General features: G+C 57.8%; 1 protein-coding gene across 2 annotated transcripts in view; it reads right to left on the bottom strand.

Annotated features, from left to right (window-relative positions):
• ADAMTS7 (ADAM metallopeptidase with thrombospondin type 1 motif 7) overlaps window positions 1–7536 on the bottom strand; it is a 38993-nt gene extending 31457 nt beyond the window's left edge. For both annotated transcript variants that reach the window (XM_062206363.1, XM_062206364.1), the window contains exon 1: window positions 7216–7536. In XM_062206363.1, coding sequence (XP_062062347.1) covers window positions 7216–7315 — 100 coding nt within the window. In that variant the 5' untranslated portion in view covers window positions 7316–7536. The remainder of the gene's footprint in view (window positions 1–7215) is intronic.
• Between the last annotated feature and the right edge of the window lie 19311 nt (window positions 7537–26847).

The raw sequence follows: 26847 nt of genomic DNA, 5'->3' as shown, positions 1-26847 counted from the left end.
CAAATGGCCGCTACGGCCAGTGCTGCACCGATCTGAAACCAGGAGCCAAGTGCTTCCTCCTGGTCTCCCATGCGGATGCAGGGCCCAAGGACTTGGGCCATCCTCCACTGCCTTCCTGGGCCACAGCAGAGAGCTGGACTGGAAGAGGAGCAACCGGGACTAGAACCCGGCGCCCATATGGATGCTGGTGCCGCAGGCGGAGGATTGACCAAGTGAGCCACGGCGCCGGCTCCCTCAAATACTGTCTTTAAATGCATAAAGTACACAGGAACACCAAGGGAGGTGGGTATGCTGAAATATGGCTATCCAGCTAATTCAGAAAGAGGGGTCTGGAATTGTGTGCTCCTTTATTCATGCACTAAACAATGGCAAAGTTAACACCACAGTGACTTTCAGGTCATCCATCATTTTCTCCTTTTGTTTCAAAGAGAGAGATGGAATGAGATCTCCCACCCACTGGCTCACTCCCCGAATGCCTGCAGCAGCTGGCTGTAGGGGAGCAAGGAGTCTGGAACTATCACGGTCTCCTACACGGGCAGCAGGGGCCCAAGTGCTTGAGCCCTCACCGGCCGCCTCCCTGGCCGTGCATCAGCAGGGAGCTGGATTGGAAGCAGAGGAGCCGGCACTGGAACCAGGCACTCTGCTGGGGTGCAGGCATCCGTGTGGGCGGCTTAGCCAAATGCCGGCTCCAGCAACCGTAGCAATGTCGAAGCAGTGAGGAGCGTGCACTTTAGTCCAAGATCCCTGGGGCAGGCGTCTGGCACGCCGGCTAAGTTGTGACTTGGGATGCTAGCACCCTAGAGTGGGTCCTGCCTCCTCCACTTCTCACCCGACTTCCTGTGAATGCGCACCCTGCGAGGCAGCAGATGGTGGCTCAGGTACTTGGGTCCCTGCCACCCACGTGGGAGACTTGGGTTGAATTCCTGACTCTTGGCTTTGGCCTGGCCCAACCCTGGCTGTTGCAGGCATTTGGGGAGTGAACCAGTGGATGGAAGAACTCTCTTCATCTTTCTCTCCTTTTCAAAAAAAGAAAACAAATAAATAACTAAAAGTTAAATTCCTATGTTTTTTATATTGGTGAGAAAAAAATCACAGGTGCTACTAATGCTATTGGTGCTAATATCATCAATTATGAATATTGATGATATTCATAAGGAAAGAAATGTCACATTTCACTTCAAAGTTAGGAAAATGGTCGATGTAGCGTTTTCCTATCCAAATTCATGCGTCCCCTGTGGACCCCAGCTCGGGCCACCTGCGGACTGCCACCTCATGCAGGAAGCAAAAGGAGCCCCACCCAGGTGGCCACGGGCTGCGTTGTGCCGTGGAGGGTGAAGCCACCACCTGCCACACCAGAGCCCTTCTCAGAGCACTTAGAGTCCCGGCTGCTCCACTTCCCATCCAGCTCCCTGCTGTGGCCTGGGAAAGCAGCAGAAGATGGCCCACGTGCTTGGGCCCCTGCACCCACGTGGGAGACCCAGCTGGAGTTCTTGGCTTGGCCTGGCTCAGCCACAGTGGGCTCTTGTGGCCATTTGGGGAGCGGACCAGTGGAAAGAAGAGCGCTCTGTCTCTCTCTCTGCCACTCTGCCTTTAAAATAAATAAATGAAAATAAATCTTGAAGGAAGGCAGGTGGACAGAACGGCCAAAAGCCACGCGGGCAAGAATGGCAGAGCTGCGACGGAGGCCATGTCCCCTGACAGCTCGACCTCCTCAGGGACACCCCTCGATGTTCTCGGCGGTCCACGCCTCGCTGGGCCTCGGTTTCCCCACTGGTAACGCAAAGGCGCCAGGTTCTATCAAGCTTTTCTCTAACTTCTCCAGCTGTTAGACTCAGTCTTCCAAAGAAATCTCTCATGGACACCCGCACACATCCAGGCAGTGCTGCTGCTGGGGGGGGGGGGAACCCCGGTCTCCTTCTCCTCTCTGAAGAGCCCAGGCTCTAAGGAGCACAACCAGGAAACCCACCAATCTCAGGTTTCCCCCAGAAGGCCTGGATAAGAATTTCTTAAAGGGGCAGGCATTTGTTGCAACGGTTAAGTCACCACTTGGGGTGCCGGCATCCCATACCGGAGTCCCTGGTTCGAGTCCCGGTTCCTCCACATCCAATCCAGCTTCCTGCTAATGCGCAGCGGGTGATCATGGCTCAAATACTTGGGACATCTGGATCGAGTCCCAGGCTCCTGGCTTCTGCCCAGCCCAGCACCAGCTGCTGCAGGAGTGAATCAGCAGATGGGAGAGCTCTCTCTCTCTCTCTCTCTCTGCCTTACACATAAAATGAAAATAAACAAAGAAGAGCTATTGTTTAAAAAAAAAAAAAAAACGTTTCTTAAAAACAACTTCCCAGGCCTCATCCGGGATTCAGTGAATCAGCACCTCCGGGAAACGGGGCCCTGGGAGCCGCCATCCTCAGGGGAGCTGGGAAATCCCCCCACTTGCGGGGGGGCGACCTTGGCCGACCTGCGCAGGACAGCAGAGCCCTGAGAAACCGCAGACGCCCAGGGCTCCGGCCCCCGGGGCTGTATTATCTGTCGCTCTCTCTACTGTCCTGGAGGTTCCCAGGGAACCAGTCCAGGACCGGGCAGCGGGGAGCCACCAGCCTGGAGAAAGGACAGATGCTTCCTGCCCCGACACCCTACAAAGGACTCCCCCGGCCCCGCCACAGCCTGCGGGCTTGTTTTGCTCAGTTGGGTGATCTTGTTTGTTTGTTTTGTCCGGAAAACATTTCGATCAGCCTCCAGCGCTGGCTAAAGCAGCACAAGATCTTGCACAAAAATCTCCATGTTCAGTTTTCCTCCAATGCTCCTGTCCTCCACCCGCGGCGGCCTAAATCCCAGCGGCCAGAGGTGGCGCTGTCCAGCAGGGTCCCCCAAGAGGCAACGTGCAAGACGCCATCAGGCCCTCCCCACGGAGAGATGGGCACGCGGCTCCCGAGACGCCCACCCTAGCACGGGCCGAGACGATGAGGCTTGGACAAGGAGGTGCGCTTGCGAGGCCCACACTGGGGTGCAGAGGCAGAGGGCATCCGGGTAGTTGGCACCGTGCTGACCCATACAGCGCGGGGAGGACGAACAGGGACAGGCAGCAAGAGCTAGCCTCGGCCACGGGTGCTGTGTTTTGTGAAATGGCAGACAGACAACAAACAGCATTGCCAAGAACCAAGACTTTGAAGGCAGAAAGACCCAGGGCTGGTGTGGTGCAGGGGACATCCCATATGGGCACCAGTTCGAGTCCCAGCTGCTCCACTTCCCATCCAGCTCTCTGCTATAGGCCTGGGAAAGCAGTAGAAGATGGCCCAAGTCCTTGGGCCCCCCCACCCATGTGGGAGACCTGGAGGAAGCTCCTGGCTCCTGGCTTCAGATTGGCTCAGCTCCGGCCGTAGCAGCCATCTGGGGAGTGATCCAGTGGATGGAAGCCCTGTCTGTTTCCCTGGCTCCCCCTTCCCTGTAACTCTTTCAAATAAATAAAACAAATCTTTAAAAGAAATGAAAACAACGTAATGTCAAGGATGCCGAGGGCTTTCAAAGTAGAACAGGTGCCGGTGCCAGTTAAGCCTCGGCCAATTAACGGTGTGCCATCTGGGTCGCCGCAAATCTGAGCCCCGAGCTCCACGTTGGCTTGGAGAATCCAGGCCAGAACACACGAGCAGAGCCCGGGGGAGCGGAGGAGGATGGCAGGGAGACAGAGAACAGGCCATGCTAGCCTGCAAGGCTCTGTTCGAAGTGGGTTTACCAGGGGAGCCCAGGGCATGGCACCTGCAGAGGAGCTGAGTCCAGCCCGGAGTCCTCCCAGCCCACTCGCAGGCAGCACTGCCGTTCCCAAGACAAGCACGCGTGTGCCTGGGGAATCTGAACCGAGAAGGAGAAATGTCCCCGAGAGCTAAAAAAAAAAAAGTCCCTGGGGAGGGACCCAGGCCCTCGGGGCCGTGCAGCCCACTGAGAATCCCTGCTTAAGACTCTGGGCAAATGTGGTGAGGGAGACACTGCTGGTGACTTGCAAAGATGCATCCATTCAAACATTTGACTGGAGCCCAGCAGAACAGCGCCGCAGGTGAACACGCTGGGTTCCGTGTGCTCCGAGCTGGGCTGCCGGGATCTGAACCCAGCTCCGCTCCTCACAGCATCTCCCTCTGCAACGTGGAGGCAACCAACCACGCCCACGCCGGCTGCGAGGGAATCGCGACTCCGTGTGGGAGCGCTTACAGCAGACGCGGCTACTGTGGGGAACTAGCAGAAGTCCTAAAGTACACATGAGAATTTTTTTTAAGATTTTTTTGTTTATTTGAAAGTCAAAGTTACAGAGAGAGAGAGAGATCGAGATCTTCCATCAGCTGGTTCAGTCCCCAAATGGCTTCAATGGCCAGGGCTGGGCCAGACTGAAGCCAGGAGCCAGGAGCTTCTTCCAGGTCTCCCACGCGGGTGCAGGGGCCCAAGGACTTCGGCCATCTTCCACTGCTGTCCCAGGCCATAGCAGAGAGCTGGATCAGAAGTGGAGCAGCCAAGACTCGAACCAGCCCCACATGGGATGCTGGCACTGCAGACGGTGGCTTAACTCGCTGCATCACAGTGCCAACCCCTTGGCTATTTCTCCCTATACTCATCGCTAGGGCCACTGTTGTGGTACGGCAGGTATGGACTAGATTGTCTACAATGCTGGTATCCCATATCAGAGTGCCAGTGCCACTTGCACCCCAGCTTCTTGCTAATGCCACTGGGAAAGCAGCAGAAGATGGTGCAAGTGCTTGGGCCCTGCACCCACATGGAAGACCCAGATGGAGTTCTAGGCTCCCGGCCCTGGTCTGGCCCAGTCCCCACCACTGCAGCCATTTGGGGGAGTGAACCAGCAGATGGAAGATCTCTGTCTCCCCTCCATCTCTCTGCCACTTTTCCTTCCAAATTAAAAAGAAAAAAAAATCATTGGTTTATCTCTTTGCCTAATGGCTTAATAAATTTTTTTAATCAAAAGGAAAAACATAAAAGACTTACAGGATGGATTTTGATGACAAAAACTTCTATTTTGTTTCATCCTGCATTACTTTTTTGTAGTGAACACTTGTACCATTTTTGCAGTTAAAATAGTTCTAAAGAGGAGTGAGTTAAAATACAAATCTCAGCTGTTGCTTCCCGCCGGCCCTAGTAGAGACCTCGGTGGTGAAACTAGCGCCACCAAGTGTCAGCAAGTGGTAATTGCAGGTTGCAATCCGGTGTGGGCAGGCGCTCTGCCTGGGAGCGGAGACAGCAGGTGCCACTCAGCCGGACTGCCAGGCGGTGCCAGCCAAGTCGTTCTGATTGGACTCAGCTCCTGCCACGCTGGGTGTCAAGTACTCTGAATACCACCTCTGGGTGACAGCACTATCGTGTTGGAGCTGCTACCAGAAAAATGCCAACATGTTTATTTCCCCTATCAAGAACCTGAGTGACAATCCAGCCCTTCAAATGACCCACAGCTCAGGCCACAGAGGAGAAATAACCAGGGGGGACGTATGGGCCCTTCCCTGTGCCCCTCCTATGCATGCCGGGCTCGTGCCTGCAATACAGCACCGGAATAAGCCGCACACCCAGGACTCATACCATGGGCATAAGCCGTGCACACGGGGCTCACGAGTGCAATGCAGCACGGGGGAAGGGCAGTCTCAGCCAGGTCCCGGCTCCAGCAGCCCCAGCAAGTCCCTGGGTTTGTCAGACGTGGAGAAAAAAAAAATCGGGGCACATTTTTCCAAAAGTGACCCCAAGCTGCTCCCTTTGGCTTCAAAGATGGTAGCGTTCAGCGGGAAGAGCCGCAGAGATCACTGGCCACGGGGTCAGGAATCATGAGTGACATCAGAACGCCACACACGGTGCCACATATCTGTGGGGAGGCTGTGCCCAGATGAGGCAGGGGTGGGGGTGGGGGGGAGTTCCTGGCCTGTCTCCACCCCCAACCAGCAGGACTCAACTCCGCCTCCTTACTCCCACGGGTCTAACAGTCCCTCCCCAAGCAGTAGACATTCAGTATCTCACCTGATCCTCCCCAGGCTCCTATGAGGTCCTGCAACCTCCGGCCCCCTCCCCCCATTCTCCTCACAGCTGCCAGGGGGCTGTCACCCAAGTTCAGGCCCAGGGGCTGTTCCCTGCTCCCTCGATGGCACCACCTGGCTCCCCCGTCACCAGTGCCTGCTCCGTGCAAGCAGCTCAGGAGCCCGACCCTAGGAATTCCCATAAAAGGGCTTCCCACCGCGTGCCTTGCGGGGTGGTTGGTGGCCATGATCACCACGACTGCAGGCGCTCAAATAAATGCCGGCTCCCTCTCCACCCCCTGCTTTGTCCCTCCACTTCGTCACCAGCCAGTTCTCAACCTGGTGTTAGCGTCCTAGGCTCCTCCAGCCCGGGCGACTTCCAGACGCACAAGCCCCCGTGCACGGCGAGCTGGCCTAATCCCGGCCCCCGCTGATGCTGCCCCGGGGAGCCCGCACCCGCTCCACACCCTTCCAGCCCCTGCGCGCCCGGGAGCCTCCTCCCCTACAAAGCCTTCCTACTGTCTCGCCATCCGATCCATCCCGCGAGGCTCTCCCCAGGCCCGCTGCTCGGTTCTCCAGGAGCGCGGCCACACAGCAGGATCTGGACGCGCGCCAGGGGCTCGTGGGAGGCCGGCCGGCCCGCCGGGGCCGAGAGAGTTAACCCGGAGCCGGGCAAAGACGCCCCGGCCCCGCGCTCCACTCTCGGCGCCTTCACTCTTGGGGGAGGGAGAGGCAGGAAGTGCAAGGGCGGCGCGAGACCCGGCCCCCCGCGCCGCCGAGGGCCCGGCCCGCAGCGCAGATGCGGTGGGCGGGGGCCGAGGCGCGACCGGGACCCGTGCGCCCCCCGCGCGCCGCGGCCCGCACAGCCCGCGCTGCGGACGACGCGCACGAAGAGGGCGCGGGGCGAAGCCGGTGCGGCTGACCCGCGCTCCGTCCAGTGCGCGCGGGACCCGAGAGGCGCGCGCGCTGCTGCACCCGCGGTGGCCAGCAGCGGCCGGAGCAGCGGAAGAGGCTCCTTTCGGGCGAGCGGCAGGGTCCACAGCGAGGTCGGGGTCTGCGCAGGGTTCCCCGGCGGGGCGGGTTCGCGCCCTGGCCCGCCCGACCCCACCCCGGTCCCCAAGCGCCAGGGCAGCGGGGATGCCCCCGGCTCCACCCGATCCGCAGGGGTGACGGGGGCCACACCGAGGCCGGGGGCGGGGGGCGCGGAGGGGCTGCCACTCACCTGGTGCGGGTCCGGGGGCGCCGCGCGCCAGGGCGCAGAGCAGCAGCAGGAGTGGGCGCAGCGGCGGCGCGGGGCTGCGGGGGTTCGGACCGCCGGGCATGGCCGGGGCCAGGCGGCCGCCGGGCGACCCCGCGCGCGCGCTCTCGTCCGTCCCGTCCGGTGGCTGTCCGGTCCCGGGTTCGGCTCAGGACATGCCCGGCCCCACCGTAGCTCCCAGCGTCCCAGCCCCGACTCCGGCCCGGCGGGCGGCTGCGCTGGGTCCGTGGGCAACAAAGACTGCAAGGCCCGCCCCCTCGGCCGGCTGCGGAGGCAAAGAAAAGACGAGAGAGCGAGAAGGAGAGAAAGAAAGAAAGGGGGGGAGCGCGGTGCCGGCCTCTGCCCCGCCCCTCGGGAGCCTGACCCCGCCCCGCGCCCGCCTTCCCGCCCCGCCCCGCCGGCCGCCCCCTGCTCCAGGGCGGGCCTCCGGGACCGGCGTGGGCAGCGCCCCCCGACGGACGTCCGACTGCCCAGCCGCCGCGGGCGCCCCCTGGCGGTAGAGCCGGGCAGGGCTTCCCGACACGGGAAGAATCTGGAATTTCTGCTTCGGGAGGGCGCTCTTTGGGGGGGCTCCCCACGCCAGCCGGGGACACAGGAGGCACCCTGAGGGCCCAAGGTCGCCCAGCGGGGCAGCAGAGGCTGCAGGGTCCGGAGGTAGATTCTGCTCCAAGGCCTGCGCGCTCCCCACAGTTGCTCCTTTGCAAGCATCTGCCTGCGTTCTAGCCCACAGCCCAGGGCGGGGGCCTCCTGAGAGCCTGGAGGCCGGCCAGCCCTCGCCTCACATCCCCGGCCAGACTCCGCCTCGAACACCGGCCATCTGTCCTTTGTGGCCCCAGCGCTGGCTCTGGCTTCCGCCTGAGGAACGCCCTCCCCCCACCGCCCGCCTTCGCTGAAGCCCGCGCTGCTGAGCGCGCCTGTCCAGTGCGCTTGCCAGCCCTGGAGCAGCCCCTGCCCCACCAAGGTTCTCGGGCCTCCACTTTGTCCCCCACCCGCTGTCCTCCGGCTCCCTCTGCAGCCGCGGCTCTGCCGCCCTTCTCGGGGACACATGGCCCCTGCTTCCCCCATGCACCTTCAATGACCTGGCCCCTGGGCCTGGGTGAACAGGCCTCACGGCCACGGCCTAGGCGGTCACCCCCCAGCACTGCCCACCTGAAAATTGAAGACCAGAGCTGAGGCTGGGGCCCTTCGAATCACCCATTCCCTGGACCTGGGACCCCCTGGCTCACCCACCCCTGAACCCACCACAACCACTTTCCACTTCTGCTCTTCCCGGACAGTCTCGCTGTCCAGTGACGGGGCCATTGAGACCACCGCACCCTGCCACACACACACACACACATGCACACACACATACATGTACACACGCACACGCACATGCACACGGCTGCTCAGTGCGGCTAGCATCTACAAGGGGCACCTGCTCACTTTCGCCTCCCTCTGCACAGTGGAGCAGGCGCCACAGGCCACAGGCTCTGCAGTAGCCCCCACCAATCGCTCCCAGAACTTGCTTTGGGTGTCCCCCTCTTTCCCAGGCCTCCACAGCTCCCAACCCTCAATGTCAAACCGGTCTCATCTGGCTCCTGGTGGAGAGACTGATATCACCCCTCCAGGGTAGAGCTGTCCCCTCGGGCTCCACCCGCCCACCTGAGCCGTTTCTCCCTTCTCCAGGTTCCGCCTTCCTCGCCCTCTTGGTGTCACAGTCATAGTGCCCCCCCCCCCCCCCCGCTGCCCAGTGCCTTCCAGGTACACCCGCCTCCTCCTCCCTCCTCCACTCGGTCCGCCTGGCACATCACCCACCGCCTCTGCCCCAGGGGTCTGCACACCCGGCTGTGAACTCCAGGGCTGTGGAGGAGGCCGGCTAGGGGAGGAGCTTTGAAAGTAGAATGTGGGAGTTCTAGCTCTCCGCAGGGTAGAAATATTGGAGCTCTGACATCAGAATCAGAAACAGCCAGTAGGGGCCGGCGCGGTAAAGCTGCCGGCTGGGGCGCTGGCATCCCATATGGGAGCCAGTTGCAACCTACTGCCCACCCTGGGAGGCAGCAGAAGATGGTCCAAATGCTTGGGTCCCTGCTGCTCGCATGGGAGACCTGGGTGGAGTTCCTGGCTCCTGGCTTCGGCCTGGCCCAGCCCTGGCTGTTGTGGCCGTTTGGGGAGTGACCCAGTGGATGGAACATCTCTCTGTGCCAGTCTCTCTCTAATAAATAAATAAAAATTTCAGACAGAGCCAGTCATGTGAGGGTGAAAAGCAAAAGATAAGCACAAACTCACAAGATGTGATCCTGCAGGCCCAGCTACCATGTCACCCCTTCCTAAACATCTCTCCTGAGCCGTCTCGGAGCCCTCAGAGCCCCAAGGCCACGATCACGCTAAGCCTCTATGTTCCGCTAGGTCTGCCAGCCCCGCCACCCTGTGAGGTGCTCAGATGCAGGTGATCCCAGCCCCCAGCACACACAGGAAACCCGGGAGACGCAGAGGGCCTGGGGCGGGGCCCGCACAGCCCTCCCCCCTCCAATTCCACGTCCGCCTCTCTTGCTCCTTTGGCAAGCTGCCAGAGCCAAACAGAGCAGAGCCTTCTGCAAAAAGCAGCCCGTGAGCATGCGCTTCCAGACCTTGAGTTGTGCTGGCTAACGCCAGTCCCACCTGCTTCCGTCTGTGACCCTCGTCCTGGCCTCCACGCTGGCCACACCCCGCTGAGTGCTCTTCACAGTTCTGTGGACGCTGAAAACAAATCTTTGAATGCCGCCTCTCCGGGAGCCTTTGCAGTCTCTTTGTGTTCCTCCGTGCACCTGCACCGTGCCCATCTCCTGATGCCGATGGGCATTTAACTTCTTTCCCAAACCTCGCTGCTGCCGTCCACAGAGGGGCATCTGCAGGTCCATCTGTAGAACTGAGTCCTGTGTGGTGTTTCTGTCGCGAGCTTGCACGTTTGTCATTGAGAGATGGGCATTGCTGAATGCATTGTATTATTTTTGGTGGGTCTCTTCCACCCTCGTGAATTGCAAGAATTGCAAACTAATGGGGGAATGCTCAGTCAGGTTGCCGATTGCTGTGCCAGGTGCCCAAAAATGTCCCCTCCTAAAACAACGCCGGGGACCCAGGGCCATCCATCAGCTCACGAGTGGCCTCTCCTGCCTTCCCAGCTGCCGTTTGGCGGTGGGAACGACTTGATGGAGGCGAAATGTAATGCTGAGTGAGCACAGTACCTTGTGGGCCATCACCATGCCTTCCACACAATTCTCCTCCCAACACGACGTATTAGTGGTATTATCTTCATTTTACGGATGGAGAAACTGAGGCAGGGAGAGGGGAAGTAGCTCACCCGAGTTCCCACACTTGGAAGTGCCTGATCCGGCACCTCGATCCCTAACCACTGCACAGCACTGCCTCCCTGGATGCCAGTGTGGGTTTCTATCATCAAGGGGTCTGTTTCTTCAAGGCCCCTCCTCTCTGGGCTCTGTCTGAGTCCGTCGCACACAACCAGACCGGTGGGAGGTGGCCCCCTCACCTTCTCCAGGGACTCCTCAATGAACCACCTACTAGGTTCTGGTTGCCCAGAGCTGTGGGGAGTTCCAAAGCGACTCTTGGTACTTCCTGGAGGAAGTATGCGCTTCAGCCGCGTCTTATCTTCATCCCTAGCCTGGAACCCAGGGGGCTGGCTCCAGGAGGGAGACCCATCTGAGAGCCTGACCGAGGCCGGGTGTGCGTGCCCGGGCAGCCAGCCTCACCAAGCCTAGGCACAAATCTAACCACCCCTGGGTCTCTTCCCCCACCCCCACCTCTGCAGCCTGGCTTTGGCCTTGAGTGTTTTCTTCTTTTGAATATTGTGTGTGTCTCCCCTTTTCATGCCATTGTTTCAGCAAAGAATGTTCCATATTCTCATGTCTGGAGATCATCCGAAAGCATGTTAGGCTTTTCCCGCTGTGTTTACCGAGTGTTCAGAGCTCTCTCTGCCCCCATTTTTTGTCCTCTAACAACTTTTTCATGTGTTTTATTAACTTTCATAATGAAAATACTTGTTTCGACATTTGAAAACCAGAATCCTTGCTGGTAATAAGATGCTGGGTAAGCTGAATTACATGGATCATTTTTTCTTCTGTTTTTTAAATCAATAAATTATTTCATGCCTTTATTTTTCCAACAAATACTTACTTGTGCTGCCTGCAGTGGAGCTCAGAAGAATAAAAACAGCATGGACCGTATTATGAACTTGCCATTGCCAACATTTTAAATGAAGTCGGTTATATAATTTGAGGCTTGGAAAGAATATTTTGAGGATGAAATCAGCATCAGAATCTATAGGGGGGAAAGTTCATGGGTGTGCCTGCACGAACAGCAAAAACTTCTCCAAGTCATCAAGCTCCGTAAATCCAATATCCAAAAAAAATAATAGGAGAGCTTAGAGAGATCAGAGAAAACAGAGGGAAAGATTCTGATAAATAAGAATCTTCTCAGGACAAAAGCACATGAATTTCTAGACGGCGAGGATTTGCTGGCGTGCAGCACCTGGATGGAAATGACCCACACCCAGAGTCAACATCTTGATGCACCGCAGTGCTGGGATATTAGAGAAAATTGCTTCCAGAGAACGAAGAGAATATGGTGGCAAACTTTGCTCTGTATTGGAATGGCACTAGAATTCTCCCCAGCAATGCTACGAACTAGACACCAACACAGCAATGCCTTCCAGGCTCTGGGGGAATGGTTTTCAACGCAGAACTCATTTCCCACTCTCGGCCAAGTGTAAGGATGTAGAAAAAGGGCACTGATGCTAAGACATGCAAGTTCTCAAAACCTTCACCTCCTCTGCACCCTTCTGGGAAAGTCACTGCAGGATGAGCTCCACCAGGAAGAAGAAGCAAGCTCGGAAAGACAAGGTCACAGAATTGAGAAACAGGCGACCCCAAATACAAATGTAATTGAAGGGGTCCCCAAAATGAGAGCTAAGGAAAATTCTAGAATCACAACTGTTAAGAGGTCCGTGTCCAGATTGCATCAGGAAGTCAAAAATCTGTAGTACAGTGGGTTAAGCTGCTGCCTTCAATGCCGGCATGCCCCCAGCAGAACGCCGGCTCTAGTCCCGGCTGTTTCACTTCCCATCCAGCTCCTCATGGTGCCTGAGAAGGCAGCAGATGATGGCCCATGTGCCTGGGTCCCCTCACCCACGTGGGAGACCAGGCCCAGCTCTGAGGGTTATGGCCATTTGGGGAGGGAAGCAATGAATGAGAGATCTCTTTCTCTGTTTCTCCCACTGTCTGCCACTCTGCCTTTCGAAGAGAAGAAATAAATCTTTATTTAAAAAAGAAGTGAACAAACACCAAAGAAGCAGAGCCCACCTGATCTGTGTTTGGGCCCCTGCACAGGCTTAGCAACACCTCAGGGTAGGGGTAAGGCCCCCAGGCTCAGCTCCACCCAGCTATTTCCCTGGGCTCGATTCAGGGTCCACACAATGGCAAGGAGAACCCACGTGGTGATGGCTTGAGCGGCACACTGAAGGCACAGATGTGGTGGGGGTCACGTTCCAGCCCCGCCTGGGACTGGCTGCACGCCCTTGGACAAATACCTCGCTCCTTCTGAGCCTTGAAAAACAATTGCATGAAACAATGGCCATGACACCGTAAAAGCTGATGAGATGATATGTGTAGAAGCGCTTTTTTTTTTTTTAAGAATTATTTATTTATTTGAAAGAATTACACAGAGAGAGAAGGAGAGGCAGAGAGAGAGAGAGAGAGAGAGAGAGAGAGAGGTCTTCCACCCACTCGTTTGCTCCCCAGTTGGGTGCAATGGCCAGAGCTGCCCCAATCCGAAGCCAGGAGCCAGGAGCTTCCTCCGGGTCTCCCACGCGGGTGCAGGGGCCCAAGCACTTGGGCCATCTTCTACTGATTTCCCAGGCCACAGCAGAGAGCTGGATCAGAGGTGGAGCAGCCAGGACGCGAACCAGTGCCCACACTGGAATTTCTTTGGCAGCTGCCCCCCACCCCCACCCAGCTCTCCACAAGGTCACCATTTTCCCAGGGAAGCACACACACTGGGGGCAGGCCCGCGGGCCAGTGCGGTTGTCACCACTTAGAACACCTGCGTCCCATATGGGAGTTCCTGGTTCGAGTCCTGGCTTCTCCCATCCAACTTCCTGCTGCTGGGCACCCTGGGAGGGAGCAGGTGATAGTTCAAGTACTTAGGTCCCCGTCATCCACGTGGGAGACCTGGATGGAGTTCTGGGCTCCTGGCTTCAGCCTGGCCCGACCCTGGCTGCTGTGGGTATTTGGGGGAGTGAACCAGCAGATGGAAGATCTCCGCTCTGTCTTTCTCTTTGTCTCTCTACCTTTGGAACAAAAGGAAAGTAAATGCACTTCGCACAGCCTAATGTCCAGCATAGTGACCTGCGGCTACTGCAGAATACACTCCCGCCTCCCTGTTGCCCTTCGTCCTCTCCCTGCCTGGCAGCTGGTTAAAAAGACAGTATCTCACCTCTCTCCAGGCCAATTGAGTCAGCAGCTACTTTTTTTTTTCTTTTTTTGACAGGCAGAGTGGACAGGGAGAGAGAGAGACAGACAAAGAGGAAGATCTTCCTTTGCCGTTGGTTCACCCTCCAATGGCTGCCGTGGCCGGCGCACCGCGCTGATCCGAAGGCAGGAGCCAGGTGCTTCTCCTGGTCTCCCATGCAGGTACAGGGCCCAAGCACTTGGGCCATCCTCCACTGCACTCCCTGGCCACAGCAGAGAGCTGGCCTGGAAGAGGGGCAACCGGGACAGAATCCGGTGCCCCAGCCGGGACTAGAACCCGGCGTGCCGGTGCCGCAAGGTGGAGGATTAGCCTAGTGAGCCACGGCACCGGCCCAGCAGCTACATTTTAAAAAAATTTATTTGAGAGGCCGGCACTGTGGTGTAACAGGTAAAGCTGCTGCCTGGGGTGCCAGCATCCCACATGGGTGTCAGTTCGAGTCCCAGCTGCTCCACTTCCCATCCAGCTCCCTGCTATGGCCTGGGAAAGCAGTGGAAGATGGCCCAAGTCCTCGGGCCCCTGCACCTGCGTGGGAGACCCAGAAGAAGCCTCCTGGCTCCTGGCTTCGATTGGCCCAGCTCCGGCTGTTGTGGCCATCTGGGGAGTGAACCAGCGGATGGAAGACCTCTCTCTCTCTCTTTGCCTCTACCTCTTTGTAACTCTGTCTTTCAAATAAATAAATCTTTAAAAAAATACACTTGGGTAGAATTAGAGTTCAGGATAGGAGGCTTCTGGGAAGGGTCTGACCCACGGCCTATTGCCTGCACTATGACCCTGGGGCAGGCTGTCCCTGGGCGGGACTGAGGGCTGCAAGCCCCCCCTGGCTAGCCCCGAGTCGGCGCTGCAGCTCCCCAGCCTTTCAAAGCGACTCCTTGTCAAATGTGAGCTTTCCCTTTCCCCTCCACTCTCACCGGTGCGCTTACAGAAACACTGATGTCTTGGAAGTCTTCTACTCCTTAACCCTCGAGCCACACCATGAGGTGAGTGAGCCATCACGTCTCCAATGTATAGGCAAGCAGAGTGGAGATCGCCGCACACGCCGGTAACGGGCGGCCGCAGAACTCCAGGGCCGCTTTGTCTGCCTCGGTTGGTAACCATCGCGCTGTTGCCTGGCAGCAGGTGCCGGGCGTTGAGAGAAAATACAGACGGTGCAGAAACATTTGAGAAATGTACAGCGTGCTGCGAGGTCCAGGACTGCGGCTCCAAGCGGCCAGCAACACTCTTCACCTGTCAAACTGGCAAAGGCTTTTTGGTTCTGCTGCTATTGAACTGGCCACGCCTCAAAGGGATCTGCACTCATGCTCACGGTTCTGCAGGCATGCACGGGTGCTTCGAAGTGCTGGTGGGAAATGGGATCACTGATTGGTTGATTAAAGATTTATTTATTTGAAAGGCACAGTTACAGAGAAAGAGAAGAGGTTGGGAAGAGAGAGAGAGAGCACTATCTTCCACCCACTGGTTCATTTCTCAAATGGCCACAATGGCCAGGACTGAGCCAGACCAAAGCCAGGATCCAGCAGCCTCATCCGGGTCTCCCACATGGGTGCAGGGACCCAAGCACTTGGGCCATCTTCCACTGCTTTCCCAGGCCATCAGAAGGGAGCTGGGTCAGAAGTGGAGCAGCCGCTCCATATGGGACGCCGGTGTCACGGGTGGTGGCTTCCCCTGATACGCCACAACGCCGGCCCCCACCCCCACGAATTTTTGAGGTGCACCTGCATAAGCTGGGAAACAGCGATTGTGCCTAGCCCATCACACACACAGGCACGCAGGCGCCCACACGCACACACACATACACGCTGTGAGGGAGGAGCGGATGCGATTCCAAGGCCCTGAGCCAGGCGTGTTTCTCTGCCGTGGCTCGGGCGGACTGTCCAGCGCCTTCTGACCCCGGCACTTCCTGTGGTTTCTCCAGGGCCTCTGGGGATGCTGCTGTGATGCTTGGTGACCTTCCCCGAAGAGCAAAGCAGGGGAGGGGGGGGAGGGGATGCTGAGTGGGCGGGGGTGGGGCATGGGAAGGAGGGATTAGAGGTGGGACAAGCAGCAGAACCAGAGCAACGCCCGCCCCTCAACACACGGTCACCTGGGATCTCAAGGTGGGGGAGGAACCAACACTGTCTCAGGACTGTACCGAACTATCAGCGGAAGTGCAACAGTTTCATTGTCCACTGTCGTCATAGCAACCATAAAAACAATGCATCCCCAGCTTGCAGCCTCCCTCCACCAGTAACGCTTTCTCTCCCAGGTGACTGCACTTGGGCGCAGGTTTTAGCAGCACTGGCATCAGATGCCCCCACCCCAGGTCCCGGATGGACTCTGGGTGCACTCCTTGGAGGGGGGTTGGCTCAGCTCTGGGACTTCAGACAAGTCCCCGCCCTGCGCCTCAGTTTCCTCCTGGGGTAGTGGGGGCTCATGGTCCCTCGAAGAGTAGGGAGGACCGGAGGGGACAGGTTGGGGGTGGTCACCAAGGAGAGGGAGTGACACCTGCCCTCTGTGGTCCCTGGGCTCACAGGTGTGTGCCAGAGCTTTCGGAACTCCTGCCCTTCCAGCCCTGGCCTTCTGGGGCCTCCTCATAACCAGGTGGGCACACACCTGCTCCTGCAATGAATCCTGCACAGCCCAGCTCAAAGCACGCGGCCCTGGGGTGACCGCTGCCCCCAGCACTGCCTCCCTGCCTGCGCTCTCCCCCGGGGGTCAGTGACCGCGGCCCATTCCTGGCCACACCCTCCAAGTGCCTATTGATGACAAACATGGTTTCTGCTCTTGTGGAACTAACTTTTTAGTGGGGACAGCCAAAAAAAAAAAATACACCAACAAATCCTGACCGGGTGAAACCAGGTATTAGGAGCAGTGACAATGGCTGACCTGTCGCTGCGTGCTGAGACATGTGTGAGCTCCAGGATCCCACGCAGCCAGACATGGAAGGGTGTGGTCCCACGTTCCCGGCACCATGAAACCCTTGCTTCGGTTGGGAGTGAGGGTGTGGCTCTCACAGAGGAGCGGAGGACTAACGGTTTGTGAGGGGCCCTGGAGGGCGTGCACAGACCAAACATGGCCGTGTTTGGGCTACGGCCATGAAGGAAGCTGGAGATTGGGGGGGGGGGGTGTCCTTCAGGTGTGCGTGGGAGACTCTGGCCGGGGTTAGCATCTTCTGCACAAACAGGCCAGGTTCACAGATGAGCCTGGGGCCCCCAGCTGGTGACACAGAGGGGACCATGGTCCCTCCTGCCCCGGAAGCCCTCCCATCCCTGATCCCACATCCCCTCTCTGGAGCCTGTGGCCCCTGTATGTCCTTGTTTTGTCTCTTTATGCACTGTCCCCTAAACGAGTTCTCCTCACTGACCTGTGTGTCTTTGTCCCCACCTGCCTTGCTGGGGCTCGGCACACAGCAAGGTGCAATCGATGTCTTTGACAGCCGTGGCTTTCGGGAGAGCTGATGTTTGCGCTGAGGCCTGAGTGTGGAGGAGGAGGAGCCAGGAGGTCACTGGAGGAGGGCATTCTCAGCAGAGGGTACAGCATGGGCAAAGGCCCAGAGGCAGGGTGTGGATCGCTGTGTTTAAAAAAGGGCCAGTGGGCAGGGCAGGCGCTGTGGAGTAGCTGGTAAAGCTGCTGCCTGCAGTGCCGGCATCCCATATGGCCACCGGTTCGAGTCTCGGCTGCTCTACTTTCGATCCAGCTCCCTGAGAAAGCAGGGGCCATGTGGGAGACCCGGGAAGCTCCTGGCTCCTGGCTCCGGATCAGCCCAGCTCTGGCCATTGTGGCCATTTGGGGAATGAGCCAGTGGATGGAAGACCTCTCTCTCTTTCTCTGCCTCTCTGTGTGTCTCTAACTCTGTTGATCTTTCAAATAAATAACTAAATCCTTAGAAGGGCCCAGTGTGCCTGGAGTGAGATGAGCCAGGCTCACTCTGAGGCTGTGAGTGGCAGGAGACGAGGCCTAGGCGGTGGGCAGGGAGTTGGAAGGCAGAGGGGTTGCCATGCCAGGCATGCATAGAATTGCTCTGGGCTGGGAGCAGGCGTTTGGCACAGCCGCTAAGTCACTGTGGGGGATCACCGGCATCCCGTATAGGAGCACCTGCTTCGAGTGCCGGCTCCTCGGCTTCCAATCCAGCTCCCTGCTAACGCACACCGTGGGAGGCAGCAGGTAAGGCTCAAGTACTGGGTCCCTGCCACCCACGTGGGAGACCCGGATGGAGTTTCTGGCTCCTGGCTTCTGGCTATCGCCAGCACTTGGGGAGTGAACCAGTGGACGGCCAGCACTCTGCCTCTCTGCTTCTCAAAGAAACAAGCAAACAAACAATACCACTGCTCAGGAGAGCTCTTCATTGATTGTTCTTAAGCCTTAATTGACAGCCTCTGTGATGAGACCTTGCAGGCCAAAGCAGGGAATCTGAATTTCACTATAACAGAAAGGGAAGCCACTGAGTTAAGACACCTCCTCCAAGAAGCCCTTCAGGATTCCCTGGCTATAGACCCCTGCTCCATGCAAGCACCACCCACCACCTGGTGCTGGCCCAGTGGGAGCCTCCCACGGTGCTGTGTTAAGTCCATCAGGGATGCTTGGGCCACAGCTGCGGCTCATGTCCAGCACAGCTGCAGGCAGACCCGCTGACCCCTGGAAAGAGAGGTCAGGATTCCTGGAGGACCGACCGAAAGGCAGCAGAGAGCGGGGTGCCTCGGCTAAAGTTGGGAGAGGAAATATCTTTTTCAGTAGACGGGATCAGAGCGACTGCCAGGCCCGGCTGGCTGGAGGCGCCGCTCCCAGGCCTCGCATGGGCTCTCTCAGGCCACACGGGAGGACGCAGAGGGGCGTGGAGCTGTGGGGCCGCCTCTCGGGTCTGGCTGCTGGCTGAGGCTCTCAGATGCCAGGGCTGCGCCCTGAGCGGGTGTCGGCAGCCGCCCGGGGATCTCAGAGGCCGGCCACTTCGCCACCACATCGCGGCTGAACCAGCAGCTCTGGGCTCTGCGGCTTCGGGAGCGGTGGCCAATCGCCGGCCCGTGGGGCGGTCCCCAGCTCGCAGGAGGCGCTGTGCCTGGGAGCCGCGGACCCTTGGAGGGAGGGCGGGAGCAGGGCCTTGCTCTCCTCTCCTCGTCCACCCCCAGCAGGTGTAGCGCGGGGCTCCCCTGGGCTGGCCCCCAGCGGCTCCGTGGGCAACGGATGGAGCGCTCTCGCTGGGGTCCGCGAAGCCTGGACGCCCTGGAGGTGGCGGCCGGGGCGCGCTGGCATTGCAGGCGCTGACAGCGGCTGTGCGCTGTGGAGCCGGCGCTGGCGCTCGTGGGGTTCCAGTGGCTGCGCGACCCCTCGCCGCTCAATCGCTTCTTCTTCAAACACCCGCCTGCGGTTGGTGCCGACGCCGCCCTTCAGGGCCGCAGATCCCACGCGTGACACCGGCTGGCGCCATGGGGGCGCCGTGGGCAAGACGGTGCTGACGCTCACCGTACGCCCGCAGCTTCTTCCTCCGTGGCAGGTGCGCTGCGCCCTGGCCGTCCGGGCGCGGGGTCAGCCCCCGCCGTGTGCTGCCCGCTGCTGGCCTTTGCGCTCCGCTGGCTGCCCGGCCAGGGGCTCACGCTCTAGGGTGGAGGGGCGTGCTGCTGACCAAACTGAGCGCCGTGCCCTGGGGACCGAGCCTACTTCCTGGCTCAGGTCTACCTCTTCCCCAGGTGCGCGTCTGTTTGGCGCGCTCCAACAGCTGCCCCAACCTGCTGCTCTGCCGCCTGTGCCGCCCAGACCTCCCACAGCGCCTGCGGGAGCCCCGCCACCCTCGGGGCCTGGCCACTGCCCACCTGCGCACCTGCTGCGCTCCCCAGCCAGGCCTGAACCCCCAGAGGCGGGCCCGTCCACGAAGCCAGCCTGAGGGGATGGGCGGAAGGCGCCCGTTGGTGGAGACTACTTAAAGACTGAGCTTGCGGCTAACCCTTCCAGGTGACCCAGAGTGAGTCTCCTGCTGTGTGGCCTCAGTTTCCCCATTTGCCCGCCCACGGAGAGCTGAAGGGTGGATAAGCCCTGGGGACCGCTCAGGTCTGGCATTGTGGTGTCCCCCCCACCCCCCTGGAAGGCATGGCCTCTGCAAACTGACCTTCAGTCATTGCCTTTATTTATTTATTTGAGATTTAAAAATATTTATTAGAGTCAAAGACCTCTAGCCAGAGCAGCATGGAGGGGAGCTCCCGAGAGAGGAAAAAAAAAAACAAAAAAACAAAAAACACCCAAAGACCCTCCTAGCACTGGGGTTTTTTTCAGTACAACTTTTCTCCCATTGCCTTGTAAGGGGCTTGGCAGTCCCTGCTGCCACCTGGTGTCTCCCTGGGTTTTTACAAAGGAGCTTGGAATCCTAGAGCCCGCCGGTCCCCTCCCTGCCCGGGTCCACTTGAGCAGGATGCTGTCCTGGGGAGGCTACAGGTTGCAGGCGAGGGGGCTGCCGGGAGCAGCCAGCCAGAGGAGTTGTGCTGCCCAGGAGGGAGCTGAGTGGTCACCTCCTCCCACCCCAGGCTGGGCAGAGCAGCAGTGGCCTTGGGTGACGTCAAAGAGCAGAAACGGAACCACTGGGAGAGAAGTCAGGGGGTGGATCAAGTACTTAAGCTCCAGCCACCCGGTGGGAGACCCTGATGGAGTGCCTGACTCCTGGCTGCCATGTGGCCCGGCTCCCGCTGGTGTAGCCATTTGGGCAGTGACCCAGGGGATGGAAGATCTCTTTCTATTTCTCTTTACCTTTAGAATAAATAAATAAATACATCTTTAAAAAATGAAATCATCTTTTTTTTTTTTTTTTTTTTGACAGGCAGAGTGGATAGTGAGAGAGAGAGAGACAGAGAGAAAGGTCTTCCTTTTTGCCGTTGGTTCACCCTCCAATGAACATCGCGCTGATCCGATGGCAGGAGCCAGGTGCTTCTCCTGGTCTCCCATGGGGTGCAGGGCCCAAGGACTTGGGCCATCCTCCACTGCCTTCCCGGGCCATAGCAGAGAGCTGGCCTGGAAGAGGGGCAACCCGGATAGAATCCGGCGCCCCGATCGGGACTAGAACCTGGTGTGCTGGTGCCGCAAAGCGGAGGATTAGCCTGTTGAGCCGTGGCGCCGGCCAAAATGAAATCATCTTGCTTTAAAATATTGCAGAAAAGGTCAGCACTATGGCTCAATAGGCTAATCCTCCACCTGTGGTGCCGGCACCCCAGGTTCTAGTCCCGGTTGGGGCACCGGATTCTGTCCCAGTTGCTTCTCTTCCAGGCCAGCTCTCTGCTGTGGCCTGGGAGTGCAGTGGAGGATGGCCCAAGTGCTTGGGCCCTGCACCTGCATGGGAGACCAGGAGGAGGCACCTGGCTCCTGGCTTCGGATCAGCACAGCACGCCAGCTGTAGCGGCCATTTGGGGGGTGAACCAACGGAAGGAAGACCTTTCTCTCTGTCTCTCTCTCTCACTGTCTAACTCTGCCTGTCAAAAAAAAAAAAAAATATATATATATATATATAGCAGAAAGCTACACCAATGACCCCACAATAGAGGGAGGGGGAGACGAAGACACTCACATACTCACATGACAGTCGGGTCAGAAGCCCCTGTTTGGCCAGCCGGGCTGGGTGACCCTAAGCAAACATGCTGCCTCCTTGAGCCTCAGCATCCTCATCTATAAAATGAGAGAGTTGTGCATTTTCTAGATCGGTGATTACTGTTTGCCACCTCCATATTCTTTTTTAAAAAACATTTATTTATTTGAAAAAGTTACAGAGAGATGGCCGGCACCGTGGCTTAACAGGCTAATCCTCTGCCTTGCGGCGCTGGCACCCCGGATTCTAGTCCTGGTTGGGGCGCCGGATTCTATCCCGGTTGCCCCTCTTCCAGGCCAGCTCTCTGCTATGGCCCGGGAAGGCAGTGGAGGATGGCCCAAGTCCTTGGGCCCTGCACCCGCAAGGGAGACCAGGAGAAGCACCTGGCTCCTGGCTTCGGATCAGTGAGATGCGCCGGCCGCAGTGGCCATTGGAGGGTGAACCAACGGCAAAAAGGAAGACCTTTCTCTCTGTCTCTCTCTCTCTCCCTGTCCACTCTGCCTGTCAAAAAAAAAAGTTACAGAGAGAGTTAGAGAGAGGGAGAGGTCTTCCATCCACTGGTTCACTCCCCAGATGGCTGCAACGGCCAGAGCCGGGCCAATCGCAAGCCAGGAGCCAGGAGCTTCTTCCAGGTCTCCCATGCAGGTGCAGGAGCCCATGGACGTGGAGCCATCTCTCACTGCTCTCCCGGGCCACAGCAGAGAGCTGGACCTGGACTCGAACCCAAGCCCAGGATGGGATGCCGGTGCATTAGCTGTTTTTTAAAAAGGTTATTCCTCTAGTTATTGTTACCGGGGATCAGCTGCTCGGGTTCTCCACGCAAGAAAGAACCGAGACCTGAGACAGAGTCGCGGCGCGCACGCTGGCGAGGTTTAACCAGGAGGGATCAGCGCCCACACCTGCCGCGCACCCCGACCTCTGTGGCGCCCTGATGCGAGTTCTGAGGACCGCGACTTCCGGCCGGCCTCCTGCCTTGTCCCGGGGGACAGCCGAAGTCTTCTCCCCAGTCTCCTGACGGCAGGGGCCTGCCAGCTTTCTTGCGACCTAGCCAGCCACCTGGGCCGCACGCGCCATGTCGCCCGCCGCCGCGCTCTCCGCAGCAGCCGTGTCCCACCCAGGGAGGCCGAGGCGGCGTGGTCACCTCGAGGTCACAGCCTCTGCCCCTCTGCTTGATCTCACGTGGCCGGAGGGGGCGTGGGGGAAGGCCCCAGGGCGGCAGCAGCCAGCGAACCCAGCGCCTGGCCTCGGTCAGCCCTCCCCGTCCAAGGGGGCCTGGTGCCGCCTTGGCTGCCATTTCAAGAACGTGGCTCATTTTCAACTGTTATTTGTAACCCCAGCCAGACCTCTGCAGAGCCGTGGGTTCAAACTCCCTCCTGCATTTTTCTAGGCCAGCAGGAGCCGGCCTCCTGGCCCTTTGCACCCAAAGGCTGCCTATTCTCCGGCTTGTCAAGTTACAACAGTTTCTTTGCCCACCTGCTCTGGTGGGGGCCTCGGTTAAACCTGCAGAGCCCAGAGCTCTCCCGGCCCTGGCACCGTCCCTCCGAGGTCCCGAGACCGAAAGGGTAAAAGCCAGCCACTCCGCTGTGCGTGCTCGAACGCTGTGCCTTGCCGAGTTACTGTGAACATCTATTTTAAGTAGTTTTGTCATCCAGTTGTAATTCGCGGAAAATATCTGTGAGCGAGCTTTTGGAGCTGTGTCTTTCAACAAAACGTGGTTGGCTCTGTACTGAAATGTTTGTGTCTTCTAGGCTTAAACACGCCTCTGTCGTGGGCGAACCCTTTGGATCAAGGTCTTCCTGTGCTGTTGTAACTGCCCTAAGTAATGACAGTTGTGTGCCTCTTGGGGAAGGCTGCATGTGTGTTGCTGTTGCTGGGCCTGGATGATCTGAGTCTTTAAGGAGTTAATGTGGGGGCAGTGCTGTGGAGCAGAGGGTTAAAGCCCTGGCCTGAACCCCGGCATCCCATATGGGCGACAGTTCCAGTCCTGGCTGCTCCACTTCCGATCCATCTCTCTGCTATGGCCTGGGAAAGCAGTGGAAGATTCCTTGGGCCCCTGCACCTGCGTGGGAGACCCAGAGGAGGCTCCTGGCTCCTGGCTTTGGAACAGCACAGCTCCAGCAGCCATCTGAGGAGTGAACTAGCAGATGGAAGACGTCTCTCTGTAACCCTGTTTTTTAAATAAATTAAAAAAAAAAAAAAAGAGTTAATGTTATCTGCCTGATTTTGATGCCTGGGTGATTACCTTAATTCTGATTGGCTCTGGCCCTCAGCTGTGGGTGAAGTGCTCTGTGTAAGTGTCCATTACCAGCCTGTTTTATTTTGACCAAATGTTTTTGAACATCTGTTCATGCTTTAGATTTATGGTTGTAAACTGAGTCTTCTGCCTTTGGGGTTTCCAGTCAGAGCTGTGGAATTCTCTCTTTTTTAATATTTATTTATTTGAGAGGTAAAGTTACAGAGAGAAAGAGAGAGAGAGAGAGAGAGAGAGAGAGAGGTCTTCCATCCTCTGGTTCACTCCCCAAATGGCTGCAATGACCAGAGCTGGGCTGATCCGAAGCCAGGAGCCAGGAGCTACCACGTGGGTGCAGGGGCCCAAGGACTTGGGCCATCTTCCACTGCTTTCCCAGGTCATTAGTAAGAAGCTGGATTGGAAGTGGAGCAGCTGGGACTTGAACCGGTGCCCATATAGGATGTCGGTGCCGCAGTTGAGGCTTAGCCAACTATGCCGCCGCGCTGCCCTCCCCGAAACTCTCAAAGAAGGAGAGGCTCAGCTTGGCGAGGTAACAGTTGTCTGAGTTACATCATGTAAAATGCATTGAAGGTTATAAAATGATGACAAGTTTAAGTTGTGCGTATATAAAGACCCGATGCTTCGCGCACGGGGATAGTCACTGTTAGCAAGGCCCAGTCTCAGAGCAGATCCCATACCCCGCGGCTTTTTTTTTTTTTTTTTTTTTTTTTTTTTGCCAGACACAGCTTGTCCTGTGCATCGTGTTGGTGGTGTGTTGGTGAGGGCAGTGGGTGGGGATGCTCTCTCCCTCACTCCAGCGTCTGACCAGGGCCCAGCTGGCTCCTCTTCCCCATGAAGCCCCTCCTCCAACACAGCCCTCCTCCCTCCCGCCAGGCACCTAGGCACCCTGGCATAAGGGTTGGAACCTCACGTCTGCAGCCCGGGGGGATGCACCTGCTGGGGGCCTGCACCCCTGAGCAGGATGCCGCGTTTCGCGGTTCGGTTGGGGAGTTACCCAGCAGACATGCGTCAGGTGCGTGAGTGCGTTGTTCCAGCCACGGGGCCTGCAGGAAAGGAGACTTTGGTTTTCCCTGGAGCCAGCAGGCCTGTAGGTCAGATTCTTCATCTTTATTATTTTTTAAAAATTTTTAATTTTTTTTAATTTTTTTATTTTTGCCAGGCAGAGTGGATAGTGAGAGAGAGAGACAGAGAGAAAGGTCTTCCTTTTTGCCATTGGTTCACCCTCCAATGGCCGCTGTGGCCGGCGCATCTCGCTGATCCGAAGCCAGGAGCCAGGTGCTTCTCCTGGTGTCCCATGCAGGTGCAGGGCTCATCCTCCACTGCCTTCCCGGGACATAGCAGAGAGCTGGCCTGGAAGAGGAGCAACTGGGACAGAATCCGGTGCCCCAACCGGGACTAGTCCAGCAGAGAGCTGGACTGGAAGAGGAACAACCGGGACAGAATCCAGCACCCAGACTGGGACTAGAACCCAGGGTGCCGGTGCCGCAGGCGGAGGATTAGCCTGTGAGCCACGGCGCCAGCTTAATTTAGTTTCATTTGGAGAAAGGTCTTCCGTCCTCTGGTTCACCCCCCAAATGGTCGCAATGGCTGGAGTTGAGCCAATCCGAAGCCAGGAGCCAGAAGCTTCTTCCAGGTCTCCCACGTGGGTGCAGGGGCCCAAGCACTTGGGCCATCTTCTACTGCTTTCCCAGGCCATAGCAGAGAGCTGGATTGGAAGTGGAGCAGCTGGAACAAGAACCAGCACCCATATGGGATGCCGACACCAGAGGCACCTCTCAGTCCTTAGCTCTACAGATCTAAAACAAGTTAGGGCACAGAAGATTTCAGTGAGATAATTAACAAGGTTGATTAACAAATAGAGAAGCGTAAAATCCTGCACCCAACAGAGAATATACATTCTGTCCAAGTACTCATGAGATACTTAACAGAGAAAAAAGAGAGACTCAGGGCAGGCAGTTAGCCTGGAGGTTAAGATTCTGGTTACGACCCCTGCCTCCCACATCACAGTGCCTGGGGTTGTTACTCAGCTCTGGCTCCTGACCAGCTCCCTGTGGTGATAGCTCATATAATTGGGTTCCTGCCACCCTGAGGGAGACCTAGCTTGCCTTCCTGGCTCCCAGTCTGACCCTGGGCTAGCCTGGCCATGGTGTGCTTTTGGGGAGTGAACCAGTGGCTGGAAGCACTTGCTTGCTCTCTCTCAAATAAAATTTTTTTTAAATTTTTTTTTATTTTTAACAGGCAGAGTGGACAGTGAGAGACAGAGAGAGAGAAAGGTCTTCCTTTGCCGTTGGTTCACCCTCCAATGGCCGCCGCGGTAGCACGCTGTGGCCGGCGCACCGCGCTGATCCGATGGCAGGAGCCAGGGGCTTCTCCTGGTCTCCCATGGGGTGCAGGGCCCAAGCACTTGGGCCATCCTCCACTGCCCTCTTGGGCCACAGCAGAGAGCTGGCCTGGAAGAGGGGCAACCGGGACAGAATCGGTGCCCCGACAGGGACTAGAACCTGGGGTGCCGGCGTCGCAAGGCGGAGGATTAGCCTAGTGAGCCACGGCGCCGGCCATCAAATAAAATTTTTAGAAGGCTTCCTTCTACTAGCTGCAGAATGTCTTCCAGCAAGAACAAGTGAACCCCTGTTTGCACAGACCTACAGTCCCCAATCACAACCCAGTTAAGTTGGAAGTCAGTCACAATACAAAAGTCCTGTATGTTTGAAAGTTTCTAAGCAATGCAAAAACAAGTCACCACGAAAATGCAAAAAAAAAAAAAAAAAAAAAAAAAAAAAAAAAAAAATCCCAAAGTGAAGACAAACGAAAACACCAACAGCTAGAAGCGCTGGCTCAGCGCCTTCCCATTTCCCAGATGAGAAAAGTGAGGCGCAGGTTGGCTGCGCAAGGTTGCAACACAGGCTCACAGGTGAGGCCCAGATTCAGACCCAGGTCTGGAGACCAAGGCTGCAGCGACAGGTTCTGTATGGCGGGGGAGGGGGGACCCAATTCTTACACAGAGAGGAAGGGACTTGAAGGCCTCCCCTACAAGGAGGTCTTGGCAGTCCCTGTCACGTGCTGTCACTCCGGCGCATTGGGGCCTCATCCCAGCGTTCCCTGGGGCATCACACATACAGAACTCCACCTCCCTTGACCTTTCCCCTATGAACCCAATATCCTGCGGAAAGCCCAGCCTGCATCTAGGTTGACTGACAGCCCCTCTCCTCTGAGCCCCCACCCTCGGCCACTCTCTCTGAGCCCCGCCCCCACCCTTGGCCCCTCTCTCTGAGCCCCGCCCCACCCTCGGCCCCACTCCTCTGTGCCTCGC

This window comes from Lepus europaeus, chromosome 11 (assembly GCF_033115175.1).
Source record: "Lepus europaeus isolate LE1 chromosome 11, mLepTim1.pri, whole genome shotgun sequence".
NCBI lineage: Eukaryota > Metazoa > Chordata > Mammalia > Lagomorpha > Leporidae > Lepus > Lepus europaeus.
The sequence above is the reverse complement of the archived record's forward strand: the minus strand, read 5'-3'. Positions and strand labels throughout refer to the sequence as shown.